Source organism: Alexandromys fortis, unplaced genomic scaffold (assembly GCF_014885135.2).
Source record: "Alexandromys fortis isolate MF-2015 unplaced genomic scaffold, M_Fortis_MF-2015_v1.1 scaffold_88, whole genome shotgun sequence".
Classification (NCBI taxonomy): Eukaryota; Metazoa; Chordata; class Mammalia; order Rodentia; family Cricetidae; genus Alexandromys; species Alexandromys fortis.
The window spans coordinates 7,756,807-7,783,942 of NW_026067961.1; the positions used below are offsets into that span (position 1 = coordinate 7,756,807).

At 41.3% G+C, this 27,136-nt stretch overlaps 1 protein-coding gene across 1 annotated transcript; it reads right to left on the bottom strand.

Annotated features, from left to right (window-relative positions):
- Positions 1 to 11,326: 11,326 nt before the first annotated feature.
- On the bottom strand, positions 11,327 to 23,384 carry LOC126508269 (arylacetamide deacetylase-like 4 family member 1). Its single transcript, XM_050153418.1, has 4 exons — positions 23,217 to 23,384; positions 20,669 to 20,885; positions 15,686 to 15,749; positions 11,327 to 12,101 (listed from the first exon to the last, which is right to left on the bottom strand). The coding sequence occupies exons 1-4, from the start codon at positions 23,382 to 23,384 to the stop codon at positions 11,327 to 11,329; spliced, it is 1,224 nt and encodes a 407-aa protein (XP_050009375.1).
- Positions 23,385 to 27,136: the final 3,752 nt, after the last annotated feature.

Genomic DNA, 27,136 nt, shown 5'->3' on the forward strand with positions numbered 1-27,136 from the left:
ATAAACCTCTCCTCCCCTAATTTTTTTTTTTTTTGGGTCAGGATAATTTTATATAGCAAAAGAAATGAAACTAGAGCCGAAATTGATATTTCAAAGTGGAATCATTGATGTAATAAACCTGACCATGTGATTTTGGGCACCTGAAACTATTTTGTCAAAAAAAAAACAGGTGAAAATGTTAGGGATGTTGCTGGAAATTCCATTGACGGATAGAAGCAGAGCTTAATGGACCTTTCTAGTGGGGACTTAGAAGAAAATGTTTGGAGTAGCAGAGATAGTGAAGACTCAGATCATGAATGAGGACTTCATTGGAATGGAGATAAGAGCTGTTACTGTGGCATTTTGACCAAGAATATGGGACTCTGGCCTCTTCTTTCTTATGAGAGCCTGAGACCCCAACTCAAGCTGGATTACGAGATAATGAACTAGTCTGTTTGACAGAAGAAATTGCAGACCAGGAGAGCATCCAGGCTGATGCTGAGAGAGGAACTGTAACTGATGCAGAGGTACCTTGAAATGCTGAACTGGGACAATAAAAGGCACATCCCGAGGGCAAGACTTCACCCATCGGAGGTACCATCTTGTGGTGCTCCTAGTTAATTCCAGTAGGGAAAGACTAAAGGTAGCAGGTCACCTGTCTTTGAAAGCAAATGCCCAGGAAAATGTGTTCTTGGGGTTCATACACAGAAGTGGTGATACAAGGGGACTGGGCTACATCTCAAACTGCCATAAATGTCATCCCTAGGAGTTGGGTTCAAATACCTGGAGTGTAAGGATTCATCTTCAAGATCTGTGAAATCCATGATCGAAAATTCTCCTCCTCATGAAAATATAATTGAAATCTCAAAATTAACACTTGCGAGGCCAGGGAGATGAGTCAGACACAAGCCTAGTGACCTTAGTTGGATCTGTATAAAAAGCCAGATGTGGTGCACATCTATAATCCCAGGACACTTAAAGCAAGATAGGAGGCAGAGACGGGAGAACTGGTTGGAATTCTTTGAGTAAGCTCATCTAGAGCATTCAGCACAGTGACAAAGGTGGCAAGAGAAACCCACCTCTAAAACAACATGGAAGGAAGCTGGGCATGGTGGTGTATGCCTTTAATCCCAGTGCTGGAGCCCACAAGAGTCTACGTGAATGCACAACTGACAGACCAATAGGCAGACCCACAGGAAGTGTATACATACACATCCACATGGACTAATCTGTTTTGTAGAGCTATGGAAAGACTTGTCTTTTGGAAAAGTCATGCTCATATCTGTGAAAATCTTGTGAGGCCACGATTCACCCTTCGAAGTAGAATTCACTCCCCCAAAGACTTCAGCAGTGTAATTTCTTCTGCATGGGCAACAGAATCCATTCCCCCACACCATGAGGCTTTAGAGTGACAACATTTATTCTTCGTTCTAACAGCCAAATTTACATAGAGTCGACCCCACAAAATTACCTGCTAATAGACCACATAGAAATTTGTGTAGAAGACAATCATTGAGCAAAAAAAAGCAGTGCGCCCCACTTTTACTAGCAAACAAATCTTGGTGTTACCAAAGCTGGTTATTACAAAAGAAATTGGATGAGGAGAATGAGTGAATTCAGGATCCAGGGCTGTTTAGCAACTTATCTCATGGTTTAGAAGGTCAGGTATTTCCCCTTGGATGCTGGCTCTTTCCTGGGTCATGTCACCAGTTCTGGAGTGAAGCTTTGTCAGGCTTTACCTGCTCTTTTGGTGATTTTGATATGCATATTATCATTCTCCCTGCCTATGGAATTTTCCAGCTATGTCTTTAAAAAGTAGAAAGCTCATGGAGATCACCCCTTCTTTTTCTTCTTCTCTGCACCCCTTCACTTCACTTTGTCCTCCCGCCTGAAAAATAAAGGACAGGCAGAGGTAATGTACCTGAGTCAATCTTTTTTTTATTTTTATTTTTTCTTCTAAGTCAATCTTTTTATCCTCAGATCTTCACCTACCATAGACATCCTATTCTGAGTCCTGAGGGGTACTGAGGCGGGTACTCAAAGCCCTCGATATCCCAGAATCCAAGAGGCAGAGGCAAACAGATCTCTGTGAGTTTGATGTCAGTTTGGTCTACAAAGTGAGTCCCAGGACAGCCAGGACTGTTTTACAGAGAAACCTGTCCTGAACTGCTCCCCCCCCCAAAACCCTACAATGTGAAATAAAAAAGAAACCTTAAAAATGTGTCCTCTTAAACACACACGCACGCACACACACAATTTTAATGGTTGTGATGTTTCAGAAATAAGTCCAGATGTGAATATGCTAAGCAGAATACATTAGGAAGAATTACTTTACAAAGTTCTAGAGATTCATATGGAAGGAACATGAACCGTGAATCCTAAATATTGAGGTTTTCATAAGCCAAATGCAAATGGAAATTGAAGCTATTCTCCTGACAAACTTGATTCATTTATTCCCAGGAGACAGGAGTCTTGTAATGTTGCAGAACCCAGCAGAATTGTTGCTTGTAGGAAGTGGTGACCAGAACAGTCTGTCGACTCTAGTAACAACAAGAGATGTAAAATAGCAAATTTGAAAAAAAAAATGGAGGGACTTAGAATTATTTAATATTAATCAAGGATCATGCTGTTATCATTTTGCTGACCTTCCCTGTCACCTGGATACCCTGTCCCTTTAAGAGACAAGATCCACCCATTCCCAATCTCCCCTCCCAACTTCCCACCAAGGCAAGCTGATCTCTGCACCTTCTCTCCACTCTCTCTGTGTCCTTCCCTTTTCTGAAGAGATAACTACTGCCCCTCTCCCTTCTCCTCTTCTGCCTTTTCTTTCTTCTCTCTTTCCTGTCTCGTTCCTCTTTCTCTATCTCCCCTTTTTTCACTTCCCTTCTCCTCTCCTCTCCATAACTACTTACTTTTATACCAGTCCCAATACTCACTAAATAAACTCTATACCCAAGCTCTCTCTGCATGGCATATCTGTCTGTCTCCTACCCAATGCAGTCTCCCATCCACCAGGGGACCTGCCAGGGTCACGGTGCAGAATATCTTTCTTTCTTTCTTTTTTTTTTTTAACAGAAAATGCCACCTTTTATTTTTAAATCAGTAAGATTATGGTGATCCTTTAAAACCAAGGTTCTCTGGTTGTATTTTTGCCCAAAGGTAAACTGTCTGTTTTAATGAGCTTTATAAGAAGAGGCTGCCAGCAGATCTGTTGCCGTGGCCTTCGGTGGTGTATTCAGGATGGAAGCCCTTGCTCAAGCATTCTATTCCCGCACTCTGACGTCATCCTTTCCACTGTTATCGTTGAGACTGGGAATGGCTGCAGAATACAAATCATATGATAAATATTTGGGAATTGGTCTTTGTGGTTTTTCAGCACCACCGCCAAACTTCTTGCCTAGAGAGCTGTGTGAGGCTTTTCAATCTGAAACCTTTGAGCAATCCTCTTTCCTTGTGTTGAAATAGGAGCTGCGGGGCTGCGTCCCCAGCACCCCAGCTGCCTGCTAGCTTATGCCCGAAATAACAACACACAAACTGTATTCTTTTAAACACTGCTTGCCCATTATATCTAGCCTCTTCTCGGCTAACTCTCACACCTGGACTAGCCCATTTCTAATAATGTGTGTAAGCACCCCAAGGTGCGCTTACTGGGAAGATTGTAGCCTACGTCCATCCTGGATCAGAGCTTCATCACGTATGCCCAGGAGAGCGAAGCAGGGTCTCTGCTCCAGAGAGCAGAGCTATCGGGTCTGTCTGAGGAGTCTTACCTCACTTCCTCTTCCTCCTGTTTACTCCTCCCACCTATGTTTTAACCTATCAGGGCAAGCAGTTTCTTTATTTAATTAACCAATGACCTTCCTCCATCATCCTTGCCAGCTGGGAGGCATCCATATGATTGAATTGCAGCAGCCCTTCAAAGAGATTAATAAACATTTCCACTTCTTTGCATCTTTCCACGGCTTGCTTGCTTATTTGTTGATAACATTTTATGCTCAATAACTCTAAACACTGGAATGCATCTTCTTTATGTGGATTCCCAAATGGGATGCACAGAATTTTGAATAGTATTAGTATAAATGAGGAGTCTTTCCCTATTTTTTTTATCACAATTTTATCCTCCATTTAGTCTGATACTACTGGAAGATGCTGCCGTCTTGTTCATTTTTCATTCACTGAGTGAATGAATGCAAGGTTCCTTTCTCAACTCTCTTTACAGTATTGTAGCACATTTCAAGACATGACAATAGCTCATCACACTGTCCTGCAGTGCTGTTTGGTGGACAGATCTAATACCTCAGCCCAAAGCTGGGTACTGAGAGTAGGCTAAGTTGGTGGCAAAGCTGACCCTATTGTTTGGGGGAAGGATGATAGAAGTGGTTGGAACTTTGGGCTGAAAGAGCAAAGCTGCTTGAGGATGGTAACCAACCTAACCTTTTTGTCCCACACATTCCACTCATCATTGAAACATTAGATCTACCCTCCAGACAACACTGTAAGGCAGTGTGATGAGCTATTGTCATTGAGATATTAAATCTACCCTCCAAACAACACTGCAGGCAGTGTGATGGGTCATTGTCATTGAGGTATTAGATCTACCCTACAAACTGCACTGCAGGACAGGGTGATGGGCTATTGTCACTGAGGTATTAGATCTACCCTCTAGACAACACTGCAGGACAGTGTGTTGAGTCATTGTCATTGAGGTATTAGATCTGTCCACCAAACAGAATATCTTTCACATGCAACCCCATATTCTTCCTCATATGTAGACTCTAGCTTATCATACGTGTGTGATATATATACATACATATATGTGTATAGATTTAGACCAATGAACATGGTAAATATTGGGTGATGAGGAAGAACTGCAGTCCTTAAGGATATGTGAGTTGTTAAAAAGAATATAAAGCTAATTGCTTTATTCAATTCAACTCCGTCATGAACTTCTGGGGGGTCGATAGTAGGTAAATACATAAAAATATATTTTATAGTGAAAGTGTAAAATCGAATGTGAAGCCCCACAACTTCAAAATGACTGTTTTAGTTGTTTAGAAGTTGGTTGAAATGTATAGACTTCTGATCTGGTTAATTTTGTTGTATGATTTTGCAAATTCTAGTACTTTTACTTTTTTTTTTAAAGAGGCCTTGGACAGTTTGTTACCTTGAAAGATATAGTAAAATCCATGGTCTTTCATAAAGGACTCAAGATAAAGCAAGGGCAGAAATCATGGGATCCCAGGTGATAGCCTATTTGGTAAGTTGCCCCAGAGATTAGGGATAAATCGCTTTTTTTTTTTTATCATACCTGATAGTAAAGTTAAGACATGGAAGTCATCCAGTTGCAAAACCAAAGGGTAAGTGGGTCATTGTTGAAAGGATATTCTATAATCTGTGACGTTTCTTGCCCCAGCCAGTGTTTGGAAAATTCTGAATTATGAGATTCTCTTCCCATGCCAGCCTGAGGGTGGATGTCTTAGTTACTTTTCTATTGCTGTTATAAGACAGCATGACCAAGGCAACTTATAGAAGAAAGACTTTGTTTAGAATTTAGAGTTTCAGAGGGTGGGTCCATGAGCATCTCGTCAAGGAACATGACAGCAGGCAACATGGTGCCAGAGCACTATCTGAGAGCTACATCTTGAGACATCATGTATTATTATAGGAATTTGGGGAAATCCTTTTGTGGTCATCAGATAATACAAAAGAAGTTGGGTCCCCTTCTTGGGGTCCCTAGTCTTATTAATAAAAATTTAAAGCTGGGTGTAGTAGTGCACACCTTTAATCCCAGCACTTGGGAGGCAGAGGCAGGTGGAACTCTGTGAGTTTGAGGCTAGCCTAATCTACAGAGTGAGTTCTAGGACAGTCAGAGCTATATAGTAAGACCCTGTCTTAGAAAAAAAAGCTAAATAACTAAATAAATTTAGTAATGGACTTACACAAATGCTCAAAGACAATTTTTCTTTTTGGGCCATATTATTTTTATTAATAATTTTGGGATTTCATATCATGCATACCATCACACTCACTTCACAGTCCTCCCAGGTTTTCCATCACCCTTGTGACCCTCCTGACCACCACCAAAAGAGGAGAAGAAAGAAAGAAAATCCCACAAGTCCAATTTGTGTTACCCATATACTTTCTAGGGCATGGTCAAACTCTCAGTAGATAGCCCCTTAAAGAAAACTGAGTCCTTCCCTACTTGCGTCCCCTGCCAGAAGCCCTCCATTGTAGAGAACTATACATCCGCATCCTTACTTATCACAAGTATTTTTCCAAGACAGATTTACTCTGTGTGTAGCGTTGTCTCTCCTGGAACTAGTTCTGTAGACCATGCTGGCCTTGAAGTGACATAGATCTGCTTACCTCTTCCTTCTGAGTGTGGGACTAATGGTGTGAGCCACCATACCTGGCCACGTTTTTCTTCTGTGTAACGAGATGTTCAATGTCTTGATTTTTTTCTTTTCCCCTTCCTACCATTCTTGTTCTTTCTTATATTTCTTTGCCTTTCCTGCATTTTGCTTCTTTGTACTTTTTCTTCTAACCTTGTCCTGTTTCCTCTTTCTCTGCCCCTTTCCTTTATTCCATTCATTTATTATTTTTGTCACAATTAAAATTTTTTTTGTCCCTCAGTTGACAGTATCCCATTTGCACATCTCTAGTCATGGGTGTTATAGCAGTTCACTTTAGTCAATTTTAAGTCTATTTCTACACCTCATTTGGTGGTGGAGTTCTTTTCTGTACTCTGACTGGTTGATTGGGAGCAGAGCTCTCAAGAGAATGTGGCTGATCAGGTCAAACCAGAAGATGCAGCCACTCCAACATTGGGGAAAAAAAATGCAAAAGTATCAAGATGATTGCTCAAATCACCCAATGAGCAATTCCAAAGGTACATAAGTGGTTGAAGTGCCAGAGAGGTAATCAAAAACCCAACTGCAAGAAATGTTGATGACAGTACAGAGGTAGCACAACCCTTAAATTCAGCACTTTGGAGGCAGAGGCAGGCGGATCTCTGTAAATTCAAGCCCAGCCTACTCTACAAGGGAGTTCCAGGACAGCCAGGGCTACACAGAGAAACTGTGTCTAAGAAAGAAAGAAAGAAAGAAAGAAAGAAAGAAAGAAAGAAAGAAAGAAAGAGGGAAGAAAGGAAGGTTAACATCAATGATGAAATAAACAAGCAAATAGAATGAGGAAGCGAATTGAATTGAAGATAAAGAAGTCAACACTATCTCTGAGAATTTCAGCCCTGTATCTGAGAACTTCAGCATGGAATTTGAGATTTGGGGGAAAATGTATGTTGGGGATGAAAAACTCAGTAAGTAAAACTACAGTGATAAGCGTTATCAAGATACCAGATCAAGCAGAGAGGAGAAAAGCAAGTATGGAAGGAAAGGCCAATATGACATCTATCTAGAGTTTTTTTTAAAAAAGAACAACCACAAGCTTCAAGAACCCTGGGAAATGATCTAGAGATCAAACCTAACAATCTATGGGTAGAAGGAACTGAGATAAAAATTAAAGACATGTGGGTGGTGGTGGCACAAGCCTTTAGTTTCATCACTTGGGAGGTAGAGGAAGATGGTTCTCTAAGTTACAGGCCAGTTTGGTCTTCAGAATGAGTTCCAGGACAGCCAGGACTACCCAGGGCTATACCACCCACCCTGTCTCAAAAACAAAAGAAAACACAAAGCAAAAATTAAAGCATAAAAATCTATCTAATGAAAATAAAACAGAAACAATGCCAAATCTTGGAAAAAAATCATAGTTATCCAAGTACCAGAGGCATTTAAAATCCCAAGGAGACATGATCTAGACCTAAAATATCCATTACAGAAACAGCCTTGTGGCTGAGAGAAAAATCACCACCTCAATTACTAAAGGAGAATCACCAGAACAACAGAGGACTTCTCAACAGAAGCCCTAAAAGCCAGCAAATCCTGGCAGGATACATTTCAAACTCAAGTGAAAACAAACCCCAACAGTCGACCACAAGCACTGTCTCCAGAAAAGTTACATTAGCACCAGTTGAAGCAGCAAGGAAGACAGATACAAGTCAAGCACACCTCAGTACTAAAACACCTAAAGAAATATCACACACAAAGAAATGGAAAGGGGGTTCTTAATCAGAAGAACACATTTCATAAAAGAAAGAAAGGGTCTTAGAAAAATAAGAATGATCCAAACCCCAAAACAGCTAGATGGAAAGAAGAAATAAAAATAAAAATAAAATCCTGGTAGATAATAATGAGTTGTCCTCATCAACCTAAACCATGAAACCCAATATAGACAAGTTCAACAGAACTGCCATATACGGGCAGCCCATGCATGCTTCAGCATTGCCAGGGCATAAATAAATAATAATAAAGGTAATAATGAACTGGAGATAAAGAACATGACAAAGAATCGACAAAAGAAACTTTTTCCCCCAAAACAAGATCAACAAAAACTTAGTCTAACTAATAAATATAAATAATTCAAGAAAACCAGACATGGGAAAAGAGGCATTAAACAGATGACAGTGAAATCCAGAGGGTTATTAAGAAGGTCTTTGAAATCTTGGAAAATCTAGAAGCAGTGGGCAACTTCCTAAGACACATATCAACTACCAAAATTAAATCAAAGTGATATGAACAATTTCCGCAGATCTGTAAATGAACAAGGAGATTGAAGTGTCGCAATGAACAACTCCCAATTAGTAAAAGAGATGTGATGTGTGTGTGTGGGGGGTCTTCTATCTATCTGTTGCTTTCATTGGTTAATTAATAAGGAAAACTTATTAGGTCAGAACATAGGTAGGCAGGGAAGACAGAACAGAATGCTGGGAGGAAGAAGGCAGTGAGGCAGACACTATGGAGCCAGCCGCCAGGCCAGACATGCTAAATCTTTCCTGGTAAGCCACCACCTCGTGGTGCTACACAGATTATTAGGAATGGGTTAATCAAGATGTGAGAGTTAGCCAATAAAAGGCTAGAAATAATGGGCCAGGCAGTGTTTAAATGAATACAATTTGTGTGTTGTTATTTCTGGTGTAAAGCTAGCCCTGCGGGAGCTGGGCAGGACGAAAAAGCAGGTCTGCTTGCCTCCTCACTACAGAGATGTTTTCAAGAAGACCTGAGACCAATGTTCCACAAAGTGCTCCATAAACTAGAAAGGGAAGGAACAGTGTCCATCAATTCTACAAATTATTATCCTCACGCCTAAATCAAAATACCATAAAAAATTTCCCCAATAAACATGTCTGCCAAACTTCTCAAAATATTTGCTAATTGAGCTAATAAATCAAAAAGTACTATGATGATCAAATTTGTTTCAGCCCAGGAGCATAAAGATGGTTAAACACACGTCAATTAATAAAAGCAACACAGCACATAAACAGATAAGGGATCCTAGCACATTATAAAAAAATATTTCAGAAATACATTATAAAATAGAGTTAGGACAGAAATCACAGTCTACCATTGATTCATGATGAAATCCCTAAAGAAATTATAAATACAAAGAATATACTTCAATATAACAATATCCATACGACAGAATTACAGCCAGAAATAAACTGCGTGGGGAAAGATTGAATGAATGCTTTTTTCTTTTAAATCAGGAATGATAGGAGTGAGCCCGCCTCCTCCTCCATTCTGTTCAGTGTGCTGCTTGAAGTCTTAGAGCACTAAGGCAAGAGGAAAAAAAAAAAGATAAGCTGGAAAGATATTAAATCATCCCTACTTAAAAAAGCAAGCAGAGTATAGAGTTGCAGGCCTGTAATCTCAGTGCTGGAGAGCTGAGGCAGGAGAGCTGCTGTGAGTTTGAGGTCAATCTTGACTACATTGTAAGTAACAGTCTGGCAAGGGCTACATAGTAAGGCCTGTGTCTGAAGAAATCAAGCAAACAAACAAAGAAAAACCACAAAAGAGAACCCCAAAATCAACTCACCCGACTTTCCACACAGCCACCTCAGTGAATGGAAGTGCAGAAATTGGGTAGTCACATGTATAAGAAGGAAATTGTGTCCCCACGACTCCCAAACAATTACCACTTCAGTTTGGGTCAAAGACTTAAAGATCTGCAGCATGAAAACTGCTTGAGCAAACATAGAGATAACACAAGATACAGACACAGTGAAAGCCTTTGAGGACTCCAGTACCCTGGGGGAACAACAGAAACATTGTCAAACGGGATTGCACAAAGTTGCCAAGTTTCACACAGAACAAGAAGAAATCAACAGTCATGAGGCAGTGTGCATAATTAGAGACAATCTTTATCCACTATCTATTCATCAGGAGATTAAAATAAAGAATACAAGACCAAGCCCCTACCCCCCTACATTAAGGCTGAGCATGGTATCCCACCATAGGGAATGGGTGCCAATAAGCTAGCTTACGCCAGATAGATCCTGGTCCTACTGTCAGGTTCCTCATAGATAGCCCAAGTTTCACTACTGTCTCCCATATATGGAGGGCCTAGTTCGGTTTCATGCAGACTCCACAGCTGTAGGTCTAGAGTTCCTGAGTTCCTTCCAGCTTGGTTCAGCTGTCTCTGCCCCAATTGAATGTAACAGACTTTGTTGACTTCACATGAGAGCCCTGCTGGGAGGAGTGGATGGTGGGTGGGTTGTCAGAGGGGGGTAGGGGGAAGGAGGAGGTGGGTGGAGAACTGTAGATAGAATGTAAAATAAAATTTTAAAAAATCAATTAAAATAAAAAAAGGGAAAAAAGAAACAAATAAAGCATACATACGAAACTCAAAAGATTATTTGCCAAAATTCAAATCATTCAATCAATAAATGGGAAGGTGAATTGGACAATTTTTTTTTAAAAAAAAAGTAGTGTCCAATAAGTATTTGAAAACAAATCAACATTTTTGGTCACCAGGAAAGTAGAAATCAAAACTACATTGAGATTGTGTCCCACCCTAGTCAGAACCATTAGGACAAGAATGGCGTGCTGGGCATCGTGGTACACACCCGAAGGCAGAGACAGGCAGAACTCTGGAAGTTTGAGGTCAGCCCAGTCTATACAACAAATTCCAGGTCAGTCGGGGGCTCCATAGTAAGAAAACATGCACACACACACACACCCCAAAAAGAAGACAAAGTTTTGAATGCGCATGGGTGAGATGTAACAAAGTTCTCTATTTTATTCATTAAAAGAATAAAAGAAAGGGTTACAAAATCAAGACTCAGCCCTAGCATCATTTGTGGCAGAATCCTCCTTGGCCATTCTCATCCAAGGTACAAGGGATGATGTCTCATTTCTTTTATTCCTTTATTTGATTTTCCCGCCTTTCTTCCCTGTTGTGGGTTAGAGTGGGATCTTGCGCATGCTAGGCAACTGTTCTCTCACCATACTGCAGTCGTTCATAAGCCTTTTATATAACTAGCTACAGCATTTACAAGGTTCAAGGAACAGGGGAAAAAGAAAAAGTTCCTTTCAAAAAAAGTAGCGCAACCATGAAAACCATCTGCTATATGGTACCAGGTCACAGGGACCCCCTGGTCTTCCAAGCGCTTCTTGTAGAGCAAGCCATCATCCCGGACAATGTCCCACTGAAGGGTCACCACAAATGCCTCAGGAACCTGAGCAATAATTTTGTCATCTGCTATGAGGGGACAAAGATCTTCCCTCATCATATGTTTGATTTCTAGATAGGCAGCCTCATTAAAAGGTGCAGGTGATTCTGGTTGCTGGTATTTGCTCCTGAACATTTTAGGGATGTTCTCGGGGCCTAGCCATTTCTTATACTTCTTCCAGGCACTTGGGGGCATCCAGGCACCTGTCAACATGGCATCTTTCCAGGAGGCATCAATGGCCATATATCTAGAAATACAGGTCATCATGAAATCTTTGGTGAGAAATGGAACATTTGCGTTCTGCAGATGTGATGGAGACTGGAGGAAGAGTGTCTGGAGGGCGGGATATATCAGGACCTGAGCCCGGATCTTGGGAAGATCTTCTCTGCCCACCAAGGCCTGTGTGATAAGTGCTACAGCCCCAGCTCCAATGCTGTCTCCGCAGAGCACAACCCGGGAGGGGTCCACCCCATAGGCATGCAGAGACTTCAGGAAGTGAATGGAGGCATTCAGACAATCATGTGCAGGAGAAGGATAATGGTAGTAAGGAAGCTTTCGGTACCTACAGAAGGAAGCCAGGGGACAGCACATCAGTGTGTGCAGGAAACTCTGAAGACTTTTTGAATTACATCCTCTACTCACCCAAGAGTCTAATTGATTTAATCTTCTACATGACCCCAGCAATGGAAGAGTGTCATCCCTATTTTCCCCTATGTGAGTTTGAAGAAGCTGCCAAAAGTCAGTTACTTGAATTCTCTATTCAAACCCATGTCTTGATTAGATATAGTTGACACATCATGCAAGTTGGAACCTATTGGCTTTGAAGATAGAATGAGGGCTAGAGAGATGGCCTAATATTTAAATGCTAGGTTCACAGCTAAAACTATGACAATAGAACAAACTATAAAGACAGAAAAGAGGCAACTGAAGATTTAGTTGGTCCTGCTGTGCCTGTAAGCCTAGGTAGAAAGAAGAAAGATGAAATCAAGGTATGGCTGGGGCTGTTTTCAGCTATGGAAGTGAATGAGAGGAAGAGAGGGGACAGGAAGGGATGAGAGGGGAAGGGGGTCAAGAAAAAGAGAGGGGAGGAAAGGAGAAGAGAGTGAAGAGGAAGAGAGAAGGAATAGAGAGTAGAAGAGAGGAGGGGAGAGGAAAGAATGGAGGGTGAGAGGGAGGGGAGGAGAGAAAGCTCTTCACAAGTCTGGCTCAGGCAACCCTATCAGGCACTGTCCACTGAAGGCCCTTGACAGTGCAAAGTCTCTGGTAGTGGCCTGTATTAAAAATCTAGCTAAGGATGAGCGGTGAGCAAGCCAAAAGCAGTGCTTCTATGTGGCTTCTACCTCAAGTTTTTTCTAGAGCTCCTGCCTTGCTTCTTTCAGTGATGGATGGTGACCCGAAAGGGAAAGCCACATAAATCCTTTCTCCTCTAAGTTGCTTTTGGTCAGTCAAAGCATTCCATCACCACAGAGACAGAAAGTTATTTAACGGTGCAGCAGGCGCCTGCAGAGCGATCATCCAGCAATGACAGGGGCCTTCATTGGGATTTCCAACCACACTTACTCCCCTCCCATCACCTTCCAGGCCTTCCCTGGGAGAAGGCTCTCATGGGTGTGTCACAGTGTGTCCTCTTTACTTTACGTCACTGAGTCTGTTTATTCCAAAGACATTTGTTTGCTTTTACTTGATTTTTAATTGTGTGCACATGTGCATGCATATGTACATAAGTGACTGCAGTGCCTGAGGGAATGAGGTGAGGGTATTGGATCCTCTAGAGCTGGAGTACAGGCAGTTGGGAGTACTAGAAACTTAACTGGGGTCTTCTGCAAGAGGAGTACATGCTCTTAACCACTGAGTCATCTCTTCAGCCCCTAGAATACATTCTCTTGGTTTTAATTATTTTGACTCCGCAGGAAAGTTACTAAACTGTTAGCTTTTGAATATATTTTCCTTAATTTTATCCTATTAGGATTCTTTTATCTTGGCATAGCCTCGTGGTTCTAAATAGTTATGTAACGTTCTCTAATATCACATGGTTCAGGCGCTTTCTTAAAAGACTTCTTTGTTCATATCTTAGTGCCCAGGTGGTTGATTCTGCCATTGAGACATTATCATACCATGAACTTCTAGCATTATTAAAGGCTCAATTACTGGTGGATTTGTAATTTTCATAATTTAATTTCGTCTTTCAGTAGTTACCATAACTGGTACTATTTTGGAAGTACTGTCACCTACTGGGGCATCTTACTAGCCCACTTAGCCAATGAGAACTAAGAACACAAAACAGAACAGAAAGAAAATGTACAGTGTGGTAGAAAAGTTGTTGACACAGAGGATGAAGCTCCAAAAGAGTTTAACATATTTAAAAACAAATTGAGGGGATATAGAGCTATCTTAGTGGGTAAGAGTGCTTGCTGTTCGATCACAGTGACCAGAGTTCAGATCCCAGCACCAACAGTTGGGTGTCCTGCAAATACCTATAACCTCAAGGGATCTGTTGGTCTCTTCTGGCCTCTTTATACACCCACAACAACATATATACACACATACTAAAACCTTAAAATAAATAAATAAAACAACCAAATCAAATACTTTGTACTGGGGCAGAGGGAAAGAGTCCTCCAGAGCTTCTTAGATATTAAACTGATCTCACTCATGACAAACTCCAGGATAAAATTATAAACTCATTTGAAAGACTTTTGCCTGAGAATATAGTACTGCCAGGGTGCCCAGCTTGCACTGGTCCACCTAGAAAATTGTCCTTCCGGAACACATTTCCTACTGTTAGTTGCCTAGGCATTCAAAGTTCGTTGTGGCTATGTTCTAAGGGATACCAGCAAATGCTGCAACTAGTGGCGACCTGGGCATCATATATACAGTACTGTATGTTCAAGCATGTGAAATATAGTCACTGGGTTGTGGAGACAGAGGCCAAGTAAAGTATGAGACAGCTGGTTTCCCTGCACCATACCTATGAGAAGGAATATGTAGGCTAAGCTCCAATGAAGACCTGAGGAAATAGGAGATCCAGGAATTTGAATAATATGCTGAAGGACACCACAAAGAGCAGATGGAGGTCACATAGACTTCTGCCAACAGGACTATAGAAGTACAAATGCCCGAAATTCTGGGGTATGAAACCATATCCCCAGGTATCAAATAAGAGCAAAGAACGCTAAGACTTCATGTTTGCCCTGCTGTCTATTAGCCTTTCTTGGCCCTGGCTTTTCCCTCTACGACACCATTTCTTTCTTTTTGAATGAGAATGTTTGTCCTGTGTCACTGTATGTTGGAAGAATGTAATTTGCTATTTGAATTGTATGACCAATTCACAGCTAAGAATGGGACCAAAGTTCAAAAGACTTTAGACTTGAACCTTGTAACAAGGCTGAAACTATTAAACTTTGGGGACTCTAATACTAGATGCATTTTACATGATGAGTTGACCATGACCCTTGGATGTTCAGGGGTGGGATACTATTGTGTGTATACACACACACACACACACACACACACACACACACACACACATATATATATAGTATCCCTCAAAAAGTTTATCTTGTCACCTTATTCCCTAGATATGGATCAAATCATTGATATGTAACTAGATTATGGAACACTGGCATCATTGATGGTATATTAATTCATGGATTTATAATTTGGTGGAATTATTAGACTGTGAACCTAATTGTAACCTATAGCTTAGGTTCAGTCTTTGAATGTTACCTTGTCTCTGGCCCCTTCTCTCTTTGCTTTCTGGTTACCACAATAAGAACACATTTGATGTATTATACTCTCTTGCGTTGATAATATTCTGCCTTATGGAACAGCAGTGGAACAAGCTGGCCATAGACTGAATTAAGGTTATAGAACTTAGGGTCAAAATAAATTCTTCCCCCTTTAGGTTATTTCTTTGGTATTTGCAATAGCATGGGGGGAAAAGTGCATTAAGTAAGAGTAATTAATTTTCACCACGGCTATTTCACTCAGTTCCTAATGATGAATGGCTTTCCAGGCTTTTTCTCATTTGTATGATTCTATGCTCATATGTGAGAGGGTCTGTTGGGACAAAGACATGTAGGAATGCCCCTCCTTGTATTTTCCCCTGCCTTGTGAAGAAGCAGCCCACCATCCGAGACTACTCACCCCACTGACAGCAACACTGAGTCTGTCTCTCGGGCCAGGAACGTACACAGGTTATGGTAAAAGTCTGCAAGAGAATACCAGGCATGGTGCACTGTATGAAGAGAACCCAAAAACTCCCCACCACAGCCCCAGGGAACCAACTGATATGGGGACCATGGGATGATCCCTCTATTCCTAGTCTTGTTCTTCTGAAGTGACTCAAGTCACCATGCCAGGGCAAAGTAGGACATCTGCCATAATTTCTTGAGTGTTGGGGGCATAAGTGAACTTTGGAGCACATCTTCTGCACAGTTTAATCTTACAGTGGGGGAAACTGAAGACCAGGAAGTTTTGAGGTTCTAACTGAACAGAGCCACGTTTGGAGGATTAGCCTGTGGATATTAAGAATTTCATAGATTGGACTGAATGTGGCAACACATGCTTGTGATATGATATATCTTGGGATATGACACCGAGGTGATCAGGAGTTCAAGTCATTCTCAACTACATAACAAATTGGAAACCAGCCTGGGCTACAAGAGAAGATTCACATATTTATTTAATTAGGAAACAAATGATGAGTAGGTGGACAATTTGGATTAGTATGGTGGTAAATTTGAAACTCTAGGAGGCAGGTCCACTGGCATTAGTAGGTAGAAAATCTTTGCCCGGGTTCAGGAACAGAAAGAACTCTCTTTGATTTAGCCCATTCCCTTGATATACAAGGACCATTATCAGTCTGTGTTCGTCTTATGTCCAGGCTGCCACAACTCATTGGATAACGATCTCTGAACCGTGCCAAGCAGGCAGTATGAGTCTCTAAATGGCATCAGATAATTCTAGTATTTATGGAGGCTTACTCTGTGGGTGCACACCAGTCACATTGTTAGGCGGAGGATGCAAGTCGACTTGGAGGAAAACACGACTGGGGAGTTCTGATCTGAGCTGTCCAGTCAGCGTCTTCAATGACCCTACCCCCATGAGTTCTGAACACTGCGCAGTAACTTTATGTGAAGACTTTTCAAGTAGGGTGGATCCACCTAGGGGAGGAACTGAATCAGAGTATAGAGAGTGTCTGTGATGTGTGTACCCTTAAAAGTCTCAAGAGGAGTTTGCATAGACAATATGGTGTCTCTAATAACTGTCCTGAACCCTAGGACCTGCGTAGACCTTGTTCTCTTCCAGTCTTTCAAGTAATTCCTGTTTCAGAGCTTTGAACGTGTTACTTGCCCCCCCTTTTTCGACTTATTAGGACAAGAGTGAGACAGATGGGAGACCACAGTGGGTGCTAAATCATGGGGCCAGGTAAGCAACATTTAATGCAGTATCTTCCAAAATCAAAATTAGTGCCGACGTATGTCATGAAGAGCAAACTTCCAGAACTGTGTTTTGTTGCACCAGGTGGCTCTAGAGAGAGAAGTGGAAAGGGCTTACATCTTCCCCTCCTCCACTTGCTCATGCCTCATTTACAGCACATAGAGAAGAAAATAGAGAAACTCTTTAAAATACCTGCACAAACAAGGACTTTTGGGGAAGGGCCCGAGTTCTCAAGAAATAATGCACAGGGACGCAGACAAGTGTAGAGATGGTCTACAGAGTAGGAGGCCATCTTTCCTAACTACTACCGGAGAATTTTCCTAACATCTACTGGAGAATTACTATTTAGAATATACAAAGAATTCAAAAAACTGAGCAAGAAATCAAACAATCCAGTCAACACATGGGCTAATGAAACAAACAGACAGTTCATAAGATGAAATAGAAATGGCCAATAAACATGAAAAAAAAAAGAACTCCAACCTCACTAGACATCAGAGAAGAGCAAATTTAGACTTCATTGAAATTCCTTCCTGCCTCAGTTAGAATGCCCATCATTAAAATAATAAGCCATCAGAGAAATGCAAATCCAAACAATGCTGAGATTCCATCTTACACTTGTAAGAATAGCCAAAATCAAAAACACTGATGACAACTTATGCTGGAGAGGATGTGGGGTCTAGGGAACACTCCTCCATTGCTGGTGGGAGTGTAAATTGGTACAACCCCTTTGGATATCAGTATGGAAATTACTCAGAAAATTAGGAAACAACCTACCTCAAGATCCAGCAATACCACTTTTGGGTATATACCCAAAGAATGCTCAATTGTACCACAAGGATATGTGCTCAACTATGTTCATAGCAGCATTATTTGTCATAGTCAGAACCTAGAAACAACCTAAATGCTCCTTGACCAAAGAATAGACAGGAAAATGTGGTACATTTACACAATGGAGTACTACACAGGAGAAAAAATGACATCTTGAAATTTGCGGACAAATGGATGGATCTAGAAAACATCATAGTGAGTGAGGTAACCCAGACCCAGAAAGACAAATATAATATGTTCTCATTCACAAGTGACTTTTAGACATAAAACGAAGAAAAACCAGCCTACAATTCACAATCCCAGAGAACCTAGACAATGAAGAGGACCCTAGGAGAGACATACATGGATCTAAGCTACATGGGAAGCAGTAAAAGACAAGATCTGCTGAGTAAATTGGGAGCATGGGGAGCATGGGAGAGGGTAGAAAGGGAGGGGAGGAGAGGAGAGTGGAAAAATATATAACTCAATAAAAACAATTTAAAAAATAATAATAAAATAGAAATTAAAGAAAACATCAAATAGGTATGGTGGTGCGTGCCTTTAAACCCAGTACTCAGCTGAGGCAGAGGCAGTTGGACCTCCATGAGTTCAAAGTCAGCTTGGTCTGCAGAATAAGATCCAGGAAAGCCAGGGATAAATAGTGAGACCCTGTCTCAAAAAATAAAGAAGAAAGGAGTGCAGGCAGGAAGGAAGAGCAGGGGACAATGACAACAAATGCCAGAGAGGGATGCATGCAGAGAAGGGACACTCCACACTGTTGGTAGGAATGTAAACTAATCGGGCTACTACGGAAATGCCTCAAAAATTCAAAGTAGATCTTCTCTATGGGCCACCCGGACCACTCCTGGATATTTAGCAGAGATGCTTGCACACCAGTGTTGACTGTAGCATTGTGTACAATACCTAAGCTATGAGACCAACCTGAGTGTCCTACAGCAGAGGAATGAATAAGAAAAATGAACTACGGATACACAGTGGGATTTGAAGTTACGTTAGTTGCAGGAAAATGGGTACAACTGGAGATAATTGTATTAGGTGAATGAAGTCTGTCTCAGAAAAGCAGATGTCACCCCTTTTCTTTCATTTGTGAGTGCCAGGTTTAATGTGTGTATATATATGAAATTAGAAATTAAATTAGAATTAAGATTGTCTAGGGAGCAAATGAGATTAATAAGGGGGGAGAAGGCAGAAGATAGTGGTTTATGGAGAGGGTATACTCAAGGAATATTATATAGTTATATGAAAATAGCCTTATGCAATCCAGTATAATTAAATATAAACTAAAAATATTTAGAATAAGCTCCTATTCTGTGTTCGTATAAGGAACTCAGCCCTGTTAATTCCTGTTTTCATATGAATTCTTTGTTCTTCGTGGAACTTTTCCCCTGAGTCTTTTCTAATGAGCTTGCTTTTTAATTATGTGTATGTGAACATGAGGAGTGTGGAGGTCAGAAGAAGGCGTTACAGGAGCTGGAGTTCCAGGTCCTTGTGAGCAGCCTCGTGTACCCACAGGGAACTGAACCTGGGTCCCCTGCAAGATCCCTCCTAACCTCTGAACATCTTTCTCTTAATACTGTTTTGAAATGTGATATCGTTTGTCTTAGTGTCTGACTTTCTAGAGTCCTTTGTTTTGCAGTCTAGGGCCCTGGCCTCACTCAACTCATCCAGATCTCCAGTTATGTAGCACTGGCTCCTCCCATTCCTTGATCCTGGCCTCCAATCTCACTCTATTGGAGAGACTGCTTACTCAGAAGCAATGAGGTGCTGGGACTCCGAGTCAGTGCCTATTCTGGGCCTCCACGGTCCAATCTAAAGCCCTCTCCCTCTCATTTGTGTTCTGCAAGGTCCAGCCTCTTACTTTGACTGACAGGCCAATGAGAGCAGGGACTGAGCCTTGTTCTCTAGTCTCTGAGAATCCAGTGATAGCTACAACACAAGTTTCCACTCTCGGTGTTTCCATTCTAGGTGAGAGAAGACAGAAACTAAGCAAGGAAACATACTGGGGACCAAAATAAACATGGATAAAGTAAGCTCTGTGACAAGTAACAGGGAGACCCTCTAGATAAAATGTTCCCTTTTCTCCTCTCAACATTCCCCAAGCAACTCCTTCTTGTTTTTTAAAATATGCGACCTCTTTTCCCATGAACTGTTGTTATACACATCATGTATATACATATATATTCCTAAATATTCATACAGCCTTCTCAGTCTGTATAATGCTACTTGTATGTATGCTTTCAGGGCTGCCTATTTGTTCTTGGATGACAACAAGAGACATGTTAACCTAGACTGAGGAAAGCCCACAAGGCCTCAACCCTACACAAAACACGACAGGCAACTAAAGAATACTGAGACAAGAGAAATAGTCTTCTCTAGGGAAGAAAACAACAATTGGTTATCCAATGCCAAATGGTCAGCCCTGAATTGTACTTTTAAAGATTCTTTTTGTGTGGAGAAAGGACCAGCCAGACCATTAACAATGGAGCATCGGGGTCACTATTAGAAGCAGGGCTTAAGGGGGTGAGTCATTGAAGGTGGATTTGGACCAAGGTGACCCAGAAGATTTGAGAGCAATGAGTGGATTTGTAGAACAAAGGGGATTGGAGGTTGACCTCACACTTAATTTTCTGGAAGTCCTACTAGGCAATCACTGCCTCCACCTCAACAGAGATATCAAATTATAGAAAACATGGTCATGGAGGCAACAGTCCCATTTACTGACATGGTCTTCAGTCTTTACCTGTCACAAAAGGAGCTCCTGTGACTACTTGCTTTGACTCCCACCAAAGAGATCCTCATGGGAAAGTGGGTGGGGTTGTGGAAGTTATACTTTCTTACTACAGGGATCTTCCTTACCTAGGCTGCCCAGAAAGGTACCTCCTCCATGTAAGAAGAGGATTCCTCGCCGGGGCTTGGAGGAGGCTGCCTTGGGTTGAAAGAGCCTCACAGGGATTGTGCCAAAACGCAGGTCCTTCACAAACACACCAAGGTTCTTCTTCCACAAAGAGCTGTCTAGTACAAAGCGGAAAAAGCGGGGTGTGGAGCAAATGTTCATCTTCTCAAGTATATTCCCCTGTGGAAAAGAGAGAGCAGTCGGATGTTTTCACAGCTCCCCCGTCCTTTCCACCCTGCAGGCCGCCCACGCTGCTGTGTCTCAGTCATGGACTTTCCAAAAAGCTCCCGCTTGAATGTGGTTAAACTAGTTTCTCCCAGGATGCATGAATATCCAAAGTTGTTCATGAAGATCTAGAACATGGGGGATGTGAGCAGTAAGGAAAGAAAAGCCATGCCTCCTTGCAGACAGAATTGCCTGGGGGTCTTTCTAGAAAAGACCCGTGGCCCAGGAGCTTGGTTCTATGTCAGTCTCAGCTCAATCCCACCATGTTGTATCTGATTTCCATGGAACAGTGAGCCTTTGTTTATAGTTTTGCCCGTTCCTTCACAGAGTATGAGGAAAGCCACTCTTCCTGGTCCTTGTTCCACTTGACTCTTATTAGTCCCATCTTCAGAGTCCACAGCAAAGCCCCGGCTTGCTCTAGAGACTGTCACAGTCTTTGTAGCGATAAGGCCTGTCTTCAGCCCTCACTGCTTCCCAAAACTTTGCACTTCAGGGAAATTCACTATACCCTTCTTTATAGTTCCCTCACTTACAAAGCAGAGAACAATTATCATCTGCTTCCGACTCGTATAAATGGAATAAAGGGAGGAAGTATTAGAAATCAGCACAGAATTGAATTGGCAAAAGCTGGCTGCCATTTGGCTGATTTCTTGAGCATCAATAATGCCCTTGGCAGTGACAATATGATACTCTCCAAATGTGAAGAAGGCTGTCGATGGGGATGAGACCACCAATAAGCCTGAGGTCATGACCTCTGTAATTCCCAAGAGGACAAGAAGTGGGACTGGAACCTAAAGTCTATGTATGTCTGTCTGTCCATAATAAGTAGATCAGCTCTATGGCCACTGTAGGGCTGAGGTTGTGACTGAATTAGTGAGTTAGCTGTCACTTCTTACCACATTCATGGACATCAAAACAAGGCATATCAGTAGACTTTCTTTGCCATAATTTGATCCACATTGTAGTACTCTCATGTGCTCTCTTTCTCCATAGTAGAAACACTGAGAACTGTAGAAGATGGTTGGGGCCTTAGATAGTCCCTACACAAAGCCTCCAAGATCTCTTCTGGAAAGAGGGCATTTGTTATATTTTCCTGGATGTTCTGAGGGTAGCTGAGCCTTGTCCTCTGGGAAGTTATTACAACCTATGCCTCTACCAAGAGCACAATGACCTAGATTTACATCAGTCCACACTGACAGGGAGCTACATGAACAAACCCTTCTAGAGTTCCCCCTAAGAAACTATTGGAGTTTCTGCCACACCCAAATCCTAAACTCCTTTGTCTTTTTCATTCAACTCTCTTTGTTTACATGTCCTTTTAGGTTACAAAAAATATTTTATGCGAATAAGTGTTTTACCTACATGTATGTATATGTACCATGTGCACGCTTGGTTCCCTTAGAGACCAGAAGAGGGAATCAGGTTCCCTGGAACTGAAATTAAAGATGGTTGCGAGCCACTATGTGGGTGCTGGACACTGAATCCTGGTCCGCTTCAAGAGCAGCATGTGCTTCTAACCATTGAGCCTCCTCTCCAGTCTGGTTTAAAAGCTTTCTAAGCCCTCAGGTTAATTACTTCTTAATAGTTTGTGAAGTAGAAAGACCCCACTCCTTGCTTTGGGTCACATAATGCTATTAATATATCAAATTATTTTTAAGTTAAACTTTCTTTTGATGATTTCATTTCCTGTAACCCGGGACTGAACTTAAGACATGATAAGACTTTACTTCTGCCCTCCACAAATCTATAATAAACTAATTTTTACTAGCAGCAACCATTGCCTGGGAGATATTAAAAACCCAGGACTCTAGCTTCTGAGAGCTGTCTCTACTTATTCCAAACTGAACAACAGCCATAGACTCTTACACATCTCATGAGGCTAGGCTCACATATCCCTCACTGAAGGTTCTTGTTTTACTGATGAGGAATCAGAAGTATTTTAACCAACCAGGTAAGGGCTTACTGACACACGCTACTCAGTCCCGACAGAGTCACCAAGGGCTCCAACTTCCCAATCCAATATCTGACATTTGTAAAGGCTTCCGACTTTCTATCAGCTCCCCACTTTCCCCCTTGCTGCTTATTCTTTGTGGAAGTAAAGGAAAAGCGAGCACACATCCAGTTCACTCAATAGCCTTCCTTAACAGGCCCTCAGCACTACACCTTGCAAATCACTGACTAATACACACTGGCTGTTAGACTATGTGATTCTTGGTAAAAACGCTTTCCCCAGGCTACAGTTCTGCCTATGCTGGCAAGAAATGATTATTAAGAAACAAATCTTACCCATGTCATTATGAGATGAAAGAAGTAGTGCAGAATCCGAAACTTCAGGGGGTGCGTGAGGGCAGGAGGCACATCGATAGTGAGGAGGTGATCTATGAGAACCCACACATTGACTCCCATGACCAGGAGGCACATGGTAGCAAGGAGAAGTTCCACCAAAGAAAGCATGATGCTCTTGTTCCTTTGGAGTGAGCCGAGGAAACCTGTGCCCTAGGAAGACTTTATAAATCTTCTTACCCACAAACTCAGACACCTCATAACCTTCAGAGAGGCACCATGACCTAAAATCACCTCTTTTCAAACCCTCCAGCCATTGGAAGCATGCCCATGTGAACTGAGTGCAAGAGGTCGTAACCCAGAGAGGTTCCTGCTCAGCATCAGTGGAGCCCTTATACCCTGTACCCAGGTCAGAGTCATCTTTCATCACGCCACCCAGGAAGACACCAACCTGCTTAGGAGATGGGCACTGCTGGAGAAGTGGTAGAAAGGGATGCCAAGTGGCAATCAAGTCCCTCAGAGGTTGAGGATACTTGCTGAAGTCATATAAAGTACTCTGTGGCTCTCTTCTCGGGCGTGAAATCAGAGATTAGAGAGGTGGTGTGTACCAAAGTAAACCACAATGAGGAAGGACAGAACGAGGTCCCAACCCACCGTGTCCTATCCTCACCTCTCCTCTCTACTCCCTAGCCTCATTTTCTTAAAACCATAAATGGGTTTCACAATTGCTCCTTGTATAAGCCCTGACCTTATGTCCTGCAGTCGCGCATTTTGAGGTCTAAGGTCATGCTGTTCTAAACATGTCACTCTAATCTGGAGATATTAAATTCTGAGAGATATTAAACAACTTTCCTCTGAGCACATTTTTGTGTGTCTACGCGTGCACACATGTGTATGCATTCTCTCATGTGTGTGTGTGTGTGTGTGTGTGTGTGTGTGTGTGTGTGTGTGTGTAGCAGTGGAAATCAGGTGTTTTCTTCAGTTGATCTCCACTTTATTTATTAAGGCGTGGTCTCTTCCTGAATCCAGAGCTCACCAATTATAGTCAGCTTGACCAGGGGATCCACCATGTCTACTTTCTTACCATCATATCTACCCAGACATTAAGTGGCCCAAGCTCCCAATTCTCACATTATGTCTTATGAACCAAGACATCTTTCCAGCACTGAGCACACTTTTTAAAAGATAAAATGAGAAATCCAGTCCCTGAATCTGCAGCCACTGCCTTTAATGGATTTTCCATGACCACCTTCCACCTGCCATGCCCTGGCATGAGTTTTCTACTCTCTTTGTGGCTTTTTTTTTTCACTGCAGAAATCTTCTAGTCTAAGTGGGCTCATGCAGCTTAAAATATTCATTAATATGCTACATTTAAAAGTATTCAAGAGATAAGTGTCTTCGTAAGGTATATAATAACATGCCAGAGACCATGGATTTATCTTCATTATCAAAATCCCCCAGTGGGTGCTCATCATCAATTGAAGGTGTAAGTCACAAAACAATCTCACATCTGTGGAATTATGGAATTCTATAATTCCATAATCATGGAATTATGATTAATAAAAGGGTTATCTATTTAATGGGGAAAACTTAAAGATCACTGTCCTAGACAATAGCCCTCAGTGCAACCAGGAACATCGTCTAGCAGCTGGAAGCAGAGCCAGAAGCAAGAGAGCAAGAGCAGGGCTACCACTACTTTTGAAAGCAAAAGAAACCATGCCCAAGTGGGCTGGTATCTTAAAGGCTATTGGCTGAAGGAGCAGAAGGAACTCCCACAGCACCTCCCCCCTTTGTTTAAGTAAGAGAGTTCCAAATCCAATACAAAACAATATACACTAAGAACAGATATAAAGTATAAGATTAGAATTACAATCAGCATAAACAATATTAAGCAAGGAACATATGCTAAATGTTTTAATAAACATTCTATCCTGAGAAGTCTAAGTCTTGTATTGGAAATGGCTTGGCTAGATCATAAGAGGATGGTAACTATGACTATCTAATCTTCAACCCTAGTGAAGGCCTGAGAAGGGAGATAATATTACTTGAGCAGGCAGGGAGTGCAATCAAGTAGTTTCCAAAGCAAGCAATATATGATGGAGACAACTAGCTATCTGAACAATCACTCAAAGTCTCATTTTGCAGTGCTGAAGCAACCAACTTTGACTATAGCCTAGCATAATTTACAGACCATTTTCAGAGGCAGGAAAATTTTCAAAACTGTCTTATCCTATCTTGGTAAGATTTGACAGTCCTGCTTATCCATTTCTGGATATCATGTAACTTGTCAGTGGTTGAAACATTGTCAGTTCCTTGTCCAAAGGCCAGTTTTGCCAAGAAGAAAACAAGCTCCAAGTGGAGTGTCTTTGGCATTCAACATTCTCTCAGGAACAGATTGGTGCTGTCAGAAGCAGTCATGTCTCTTGTCAACAAAACCCTAAGTTATTTAAATGCCATGTTCTACAGATCCTTGAAGTAGTTGAAGATTCCTTATCTAGACAGAATACAGTCTCTATATATCTAAAGAACCTAATTGATCTGACTGTATGTACAACAAACACAAACAACTATTGACCTATAATAATTAATACTTATTATATAACTTAAAGAGTAAAATTTCATGTCAGAATATTAAACATTCTATAAATAAACGTGCAACAAATGAGGACAGTGACCTCAAAATATAAACAATCTATAAGTATTTTGATCAGAGGTAGGAGTAATAAATATATAATGTAATATGAAAATATATCCTAAAAGTTGTATCAGTATACAAAATGTCCTAAACCGAGGTAGAAACATGAATATATACAATCTGAAAAAATAACTTTGCATTGGTGTACAAATGTAAACAAAAGTAACAGATATAATTTGAACTTGTATCAATATACAAAAGCTATACCAATATAAATTATCCATTTATAATAGCTAACAAGTATTTACTCTACCCAACCCTCTATCTAGTACAAGCAATAATCATCAACCCTTAAACAGTGTTCTCAACCCTATGGACAAACTGTTTTGGGATAGGGGACATCATCTTCTAGAATTGCTTCCTGCTGTCATGGGGGCAATGTTCTCTTAATGGGATCCTGCAAAACTTAAGTGGTGGTTAAGTTCCAAAATTACTGTCTAGCAATTTCTGGGCAGTCAATAGGATTTTTTGTTTTGTTTTGTTTTTCAAAGTTCTCATTTGGAGTTCTGGCCAGAACATGAGAAGGTGCACCATTTCAGCAGCTGGAACCCAAAATAAGCAGTCTTATAGTAGTTCTGTCTGCATCATGATGTCATCTCAGCTAGGTGGAGTTGTTGCTGTGGGTCCCTATCTTCCTGGAAACTTCAGAGATTACTGCAGGAAAAGGATCTGTAGGAAAATCTACGTTAATCATGAAAAACTTAAACATCATTCATATAAACATACATTCAATGAAGAATATGATATAGACAAGAAAGGCATGAAGAAAGTAAAATTTTTTCCATACCAGATGGCTCCTGATATGAGACAGAAACTCTGAATGTTCCTTTTAACAACAAGCTTGGATTTAGAGAGGTACAGAGCCATTGTCCATCTCCAAAACCAGGTGTGTGTGTGTGTGTGTGTGTGTGTGTGTATAAATGTAAGTACCTGGATTTATAAACCATATTCTGTTTTCTAGATGCTCCTTAGTGGATAGTTATTTTTTCTTCTGTCAGCATTCAAACATCCAAGGTCTCTTGATTTTTTAATGATGTGTATTTTCCTGCAAAGATAAGAGCAGGACCCTGCCCTAACCCTTATGAGCTTTATTTACCACCTGTATGATTGTCACTATTGTGGATGTGGTATCATTTCCCTTTTTCAAGAGGTTTCTCCTTTTCTAAACGAATCTTTATTAATTTTGATGGTATCCATAATTTTTCTTCTCCTGTGGAAATAAGAGCAA